Below are 7,234 nucleotides of genomic sequence, written 5' to 3'. Positions count from 1 at the left end.
TTAATAAATTTGTCCATATTTCTAGAAATGAGAGCTGCTCCATCCAAAGTGGGATGGATGCCGTCTCTCCTAACAAGACCAGGTTTCCTCCAGAAGGTTTGCCAGTTATCTATGAAGCCCACATCGTTTCTGGGACACCACTGTCACTGTTAGAATTTCATTAATAAGAGAAAATATTCATGTAGCCTAACCTGGATTTTAAGGTAACCTGAATAATAATTACAGTTGTTGGTAAAGCAGCCCAGCTCATTTCTGTTGTTCTGTCATATTCTTCACAGGTCCAGACACAAATCCAGGAGTGCACGCATTCATACGTCTAGTTTCTGTCTCAGTAGCATTAGTAATAGCAGGATTAGCAGTAGGCACATACATCTGCTACAAGAAACGTAAGTAAAACATTGAGTTATGTTCTTTTAACATTTACAGTAAACATATGATGTAATGTTGAAAATGAATTGTTCAAACACTGATCAATAAATCAGTGACAGCAATAATCAGTCAAAAGGATGAACAGTCATAGACCCTGTTGGGCTTTTGGATTCAGGTCTTCAGAGCTGTGATGGAGAATCTTTGCACTTTGTCAGCATCGTGTCTTCATTGATGACCTCTTCGGGTCACATGCAGACATGCTTGAGCAATCAACAGGAGCATACTGCTGTGATCGCTTCATGTTTTTGTGATGTTAAAGTGGGCGGGGTCAGAGCCACCGTTTTGACCCCGCCTACGGAGCACTTAGCTGTTTCATAAAGAGAGTGAACGTTCATCCGTCTGTAAAGTCACACAGGCTGTCCACAAACACACGTTTTAAATGAGACAAACGTGTCACACAGCACAGCAACACAACGTTATTATTAACCTGTAAACTGAGTCGTCTTTACAGTCGTACTGTAGCTAACTCATTTGAGGCTGCATTTCGAGCAGCCTTCGAATTGGGACAGCCTTCGTCGCGTCGCTGTGATGTAATTGGCCTTAAAATGCGGCCTTGAAGGCTGCAGACCCTGAGTTGGGATACAGCTGCTGTTACTAACGAGACTGTTAGTCAAGACACAGAGGCATAACATATCCAGGATTACAAAATAAAACAGGAAGTGACAGTGACCGTAACTGAATTAGATTCGAGCTTAACTTCTATCTGTCAGATCTTTGGTGAACCAGTCAGGATCTGGCTGTTTCTTCCCACATCCATATTTGACTTTCCAAATGAAACAATATTTTTCTCACAGCACTTCAGTTATTTAGTGTTTCCTGCTCCTAACCTTTTTCCTCTGCTTTTGCTTTTAGGCTGCAAATCTGGCGATGAATCCAACGGACAACTGAATGGAGGTAACTCTGCAGTGAGGTCAAGATCTATGATGACACGATTGGAGGGTCACAGCTCCACAGTTGATTCTTGACTGAAGAGCTTTGCTTTGTTTCTGGTGTAGAACAGCCAGGAGGTGAAAACCATGCAGACCAACAAATGGAGCTCCAAGAAGGTAAGAAGGGGGAGGCGGTCCTGGTGCTCTCACAGCAGAGGTTCAACATCTGGAACGCCTGGGAAATAGTGACATATTTGGAAATATATGGTAGAGACCATGATGGTGTTACCAACACTGTGCAGACGGCTATATTTCAAAATTAAACTCGTCATGGAGAGAAGGAACCCCTGAAATCAGCTGGAAGGGACTCTGGTAGTCATGCAAAGAGTGATCCTGCAGCATGAGGGTCTCGGAGCGCTCACATCCAAAGACAGCGTGTCACATGTCACAGTTCTTTAATGTTTGTCAACCATTGTTTCTTTGATTTTGTTAGAATCTCAAGAGGCAGCAAATGAAGGGAGCAGAGACGACGAGGATCCACAGGATGAAGGTTTGGACTTTGGCTCACTCACAAACACAATGAGATAAGATGACTGACACACTCAGCAGCTACACTCTGATGTGCTGTTTCCACAGATGAGTGGGGAGATGCACATCGAGACAACGTGGACCAAAACCTTCTAGATGGGGCAGGTAGTGTTCGTGTCTGTGCTGCACCGAGTTAGCAGACATTGACAGTCTGTAGAAATATGAATAAAAATGTAATTTTAAAGCAGCAGTTTGGTCGCACCTTAAGTGTTTGAGTCACTGTGATGGTGAACAGACACTGAATAGAAAATGAGAAGTGTTTGATGTCCAGATACTTACAGCTCTAACTGTGCTGCACACACTCTGGTGAAGAGGATTAAAACCTGCATTCATCTGTTTCACAGTCGAGAAATCGCTGTTGGATCGTTTCTGAGAAAAATGTTTTGTCTGCTTTTCTTTTAGAAAACCAGGAGCACCGCCCTGCAGGTGGTGCAGAGCAAGGCGGAGGCAGCGTGCACGCAAACACTGACTAAACTGAGGATGGATTCATTGTTCGACTGCACTCACACACGCTGTGAACAGGACGACGGCTGTGCGGCCGACACACCAGAGGCGTCGGCAGAGTCGTTTCCTGAAGAGTTTAAACCTTTTTATTTGCACAGTTCAGTTTAAAATGACCTGTTATTGGCTCGTTCTTAGTGCCAACGAGTTCTTCTCCAGGCGGACTCAGTGAAACCTAAAACCAATGAACGATGCAGGGAGCTAAAATGTTCTGTTTGAGCTCTGCTTTTGCCTCAAGACGCCGAGAAGGATGAAACGATCAAATGAACCGTGAGCCGGTGAAGCTGCTGTGACTGACTGAGCTCAGCTTTCCTCGAGCAACAAAACAAGGATTTCGCGTCTTTACTGTTTCCCAGCTGAACAGGGTCCGATCAGCTGCACCGTTTTCTTGTTTGTCACTTTATTTAAAGATTCTGAACTGTAAGAGTCTACAGTCCAGAATGTCATAACTTAATGCTGTTTTAGATGTTAGCTGACATCTGCTGTATGCTGTAAATACAGATTATAGGAGGCTGAATCCATCTTTGCTGTGTGAGAATGAGGAGCAGTGATGACTAATAATGATTCAGCAGCATGTGAATGGAGTGTTGCTATGAACATGTTCACAACAGTTTTACTCCTTTACTTCATCTTTTATATATTTATTTATACATTTTAATTTGTGTGCATTCGATACACAGCTGGTACAGTAACACACTGACAAACATGAAACACTGGAAATTTAGGGACAGGGGGTGGAAGAGGCAACAGGACAATTTATGCATGATCCACGTGGTCAGATGTTCATATGCTGCGCTCACTGATCCTCTGAAGCTAGTAATACTGACCAGGGAGCAGAAAGGAAGCAACGCGTTTGCAGGTAATTTCAGATGCATCAGCTTAACAAACAAACTGTTTCTATGCTGTCAGTGTGTCTGGCAGCTAAAGGTCCAACTCACAAAGAAACGAAACTAACTCGAGAAAGACGAGAAAGGAAGGAGAGAGCTTCGAGTGGTCATTTAAAGCTTACATGTCAGTCCTCATGTTTTTGAATCAGTCCAACAGCGTCACGATCAGAACTGCCAGAGTTATTTTCCCAACTGGACCATTACAGCATTTCTTATAATGGTCCACGAGTCAGAGTCTATTACAGGTTTTTATTTATTTATTTTTAAAAATTTGAGTTTGTACAACCACAACGTAGGAGACCGGGGGACGGAAAAGAGAAAGGAGAAAGAGGCGAGGAGGCGAGGCGAGGAGAAGAGGCGAGGAGACGAGGCGCTCCCCCAGCTGCCGGTTACGCCAAAGCACTTTCCCCACGCTGAGCCCTTACAACTGATGTTAGGCTCCCCCCACCCCCGACTTTCATGTACTCACTTTTCTGTTTACATTAGTATAGACACAAGGTTCGGTTCCCTTTGCATCAGACCAGCGGAGCTATGTTTTTATTTCTCATGTTACATTTCAGAGCCGGTACTTTTTTACCTTGACTTGAGTAAAGAGGTTGAATCAGTACTTCAGCTTTTACTGGAGTATTCTTTAAGTGTACTTTTGCCACCTCTGGTTATTCCATACTTGTTGGAAGTTCACAGGATTTTGGGTAACTGGTGCTACAACCTGCGCTGGTTCACTTTGGAGCCTCATTTCATCCTAAAACTAAAGGAGAGTTTAACAGGATATTTAAAGAACGTGTTGAGTTTGTGTTAGCTGCAGACACACAGCCAGCAGGACCTCCTTTAATGATGCTTCCAGCTGCAAACATCACATTTCAGGGAGACTTCACTGTAAACACAAAGGTCTGTCACACCTGCTCTCCGACGCGTTGACTCTCTCTGCTCTGCACGTGTCCACGACCTAACACACTTACAGTCATCACCACCACAACAGCAACACAACGGGCAGCTAGTGGTCACAAAAGCACCGAGCACTCACGGCTCCACTGAACCTCGCCTGGAGCCCGAGAGCGTCTCCTCACTCCAGGTTATGGATTACAGATGACATCATGACCTCGGTTCTTCCGAAGAGTCCGTGTGACTGTTGTAAAGAAATGTACAGTAATAAATGTGCATGCGTCCGCTGTATGTATATTTATATTAACTGTGTTAACACAAAGTGACGATCAGATTACTGTAAAGAATCAATGAATCTGCTGTTACGAGCACAGACTGGGATTAAAAGTTCTAAGTATTACTTTCAGTTACTTCTAAATTATATTTCATTTGTGTCATGGTGACACACCTGACAGCACGTCTGTCCTTCCTGTGGTGATGTCAGTACGATAAAGTCAGGAATCCCTAACACGTGAGGACGATCAGCTCCAATCAGCTCCGGGGAATTTAAACCTGGACATCTGTGGGACTGAGTGACCCTTGAGGTGACCCCTTTTTTTCCCCCCATCCATCCATGCACTTATCCTTTTCAGGGTCACGGGGGCGCTGGAGCCTATCCCAGCTGTCATAGGGCGAGAGGCGGGGTACACCCTGGACGGGTCGCCAGTCTGTCGCAGGGCCGACACACAGGAACAGACAACCATTCACTTGCACATTCCCACCTAGTGACAATTTGGATTATCCAATTAACCTATCCCCACTAAGTGCATGTCTTTGTATGGTGGGAGGAAGCCGGAGTACCCGGAGAGAACCCACGCAAACACGGGGAGAACATGCAAACTCCACACAGAAAGACCCCGGCCTGGTGTTGGAATTGAACTCAGGACCTTCTTGCTGTGCGGCAACAGTGCTAACCACCGCCTCTGTCAGTGCGCCCCAGGGCAGCTGTGGCTACAATGTAGCTGCTATCGCCAGTGTGTGAATGTGTGTGTGAATGTGTGTGTGAATGACTGAATGTAGCCGCCGTGCTACCCTTCTTGTTTTTTTTAATTGAGAAAATGTTATTTTTTTATTTAGTTTTATTCTAATCGGTAAACAGATAATTACCATTGCAGAGGTGAGGGAGGAGACGCGCTGCTTCAGCTTTCATTCTAAACGACTTCTGAGCTGCCACTCGACTGATTACAGACGGTTATTGAACACTGAAATATTTGCTGGGATCATTTTCAAATGGCTCTGAAATATGATTAAAGCTTTTATCTGTTCGGACAAACTGTAGCCTCAAACATCAGACTCAATATTGAGTGCAGAAGTGGTTTATTTAGTATTCTGAAAGTTAGAATGAAATAACATCAGGAACATCACTACCCCACAGGCGGCATTTAACATTCCCATTGCTGTGCTGTGAATGCGAGCGCTCGGCTTATTATTAGAAAGCATCGACGCAGTCAGAAACACCTGAAAGCAAACACACAGGAAGTGACCTGAAGGCCACTCCAAAGTCCTCATTTTGTTTTTCTAAAGCCACTCAGAGTCGGACTTGGATCATTGTCCTGCTGCAGATACAAAATGTGTTTACTTGTGTTATCTTGTTGCTGTTGATGAGTGGGAAACACTCTGTTTCCTCAGATTGAGCATACGCAAGACAGGACAACACCACATGGCACCTGTGCACACCACAGCACAACAACACAGGAAATGGTTCGTGGCTGTCAGAGGTTTCAGATTCTGTTTGGAATAAAGCTCATTGATAAAAATAGTGAACAGTGAAATCTGAAGATCTGAAACTGTAGAGGAGGACGGACGAGAGATCTTCAGTCACACAGCACCTCCAACCTTTGTCTTCTCAGTCATTTCTCTGGAAGGTGAAATACAAGCTAATGTTGTGACCTTAGAAGTGGCAGCGCTGCTTCCTCTTCTTCACTGTGAGTCAGGATTTGCGTCATGAGGTTACAGAAAGTACCTGACAGACTGTCAGGTACTTCATAACAGAAAAACAAGAACTGCTGCCCTGATTTCTGTTTTTTGACCAGGACATGTCCAGGGAGCACGGCAGCACGGTGGCACGGTGGTTAGCACTGTTGCCGCACAGCAAGAAGGTCCTGAGTTCAATTCCAACACCAGGCCGGGGTCTTTCTGTGTGGAGTTTGCATGTTCTCCCCGTGTTTGCGTGGGTTCCCTCCGGGTACTCTGGCTTCCTCCCACCGTCCAAAGACATGCAACTTGTGGGGATAGGTTAATTGGATAATCCAAATTGCCACTAGATGTGAGTGTGAATGGTTGTCTGTCCCTGTGTGTTGGCCCTGCGACAGACTGGCGACCTGTCCAGGGTGTACCCCGCCTCTCGCCCTATGACAGCTAGGATAGGCTCCAGCGCCCCCCGCGACCCTGAAAAGGATAAGCGGAAGCGGATGGATGGATGGACCAGGACATGTCCTTCAATGCACATACTAAACAAAAATGTAGGACTGCTTTCTTACATTTGTGCAACATCTCTAAAACTAGAAATATCCTGTCTCAGAGTGACGCTGAAAATTTCTCCTGTATTGGATTCTCTTCATTGGCTCCCTGGGAGGCAGAGCCTTCAGTTTTCAGGCCCCTCTTCTGTGGAACCAGCTTCCAGTTTGGATTCAGGAGACAGACACTATCTCTACTTTCAAGATCAGGCTTCAAACTTTCCTTTTTGCTAAAGCATATAGTTAGGGCTGGACCAGGTGACCCTGAATCCTCCCTTAGTTATGCTGCAGTAGGTGTAGGCTGCCGGGGATTCCCATGATGCACTGGGTGTTTCCTCTTCACTCACCTCTCTGCATTTAATCATTAGTTATTATTAACCTCTGGCTCTCTTCCACATGGTGTCTTTGTCCTGTTTCTTCCTGTTAAAAGGGAGTTTTTCCTTCCCACTGTTGCCAGATCTGTGCTGGGAACATAGTGATGATTATGGAGAATGTAGATCATTTACATAAACAGGAGGACCAACAACACTCTTGACTGGTTTATTTGAAAAGTGAATGTTCTCATTTTAGATATGCTGTCATG

The 7,234-nt window shown here is 45.0% G+C and overlaps 1 protein-coding gene across 4 annotated transcripts in view; it reads left to right on the top strand.

Annotated features, from left to right (window-relative positions):
* The window catches only part of LOC102313462, a 13,437-nt gene extending 8,671 nt beyond the window's left edge, over positions 1-4,766 (top strand). For all 4 annotated transcript variants that reach the window (XM_042221803.1, XM_005951637.3, XM_042221802.1 and 1 more), the window contains 6 exons: positions 279-386; positions 1,282-1,323; positions 1,425-1,475; positions 1,792-1,848; positions 1,935-1,991; positions 2,289-4,766. In XM_042221803.1, coding sequence (XP_042077737.1) covers positions 279-386; positions 1,282-1,323; positions 1,425-1,475; positions 1,792-1,848; positions 1,935-1,991; positions 2,289-2,359 — 386 coding nt within the window. In that variant the 3' untranslated portion in view covers positions 2,360-4,766. The remainder of the gene's footprint in view (positions 1-278; positions 387-1,281; positions 1,324-1,424; positions 1,476-1,791; positions 1,849-1,934; positions 1,992-2,288) is intronic.
* The last annotated feature ends 2,468 nt before the right edge of the window (positions 4,767-7,234 follow it).

This window comes from Haplochromis burtoni, unplaced genomic scaffold, assembly GCF_018398535.1.
Source record: "Haplochromis burtoni strain Fernald_Lab_line unplaced genomic scaffold, NCSU_Asbu1 Contig_74, whole genome shotgun sequence".
Taxonomy (NCBI): domain Eukaryota; kingdom Metazoa; phylum Chordata; class Actinopteri; order Cichliformes; family Cichlidae; genus Haplochromis; species Haplochromis burtoni.
The sequence above is the reverse complement of the archived record's forward strand: the minus strand, read 5'-3'. Positions and strand labels throughout refer to the sequence as shown.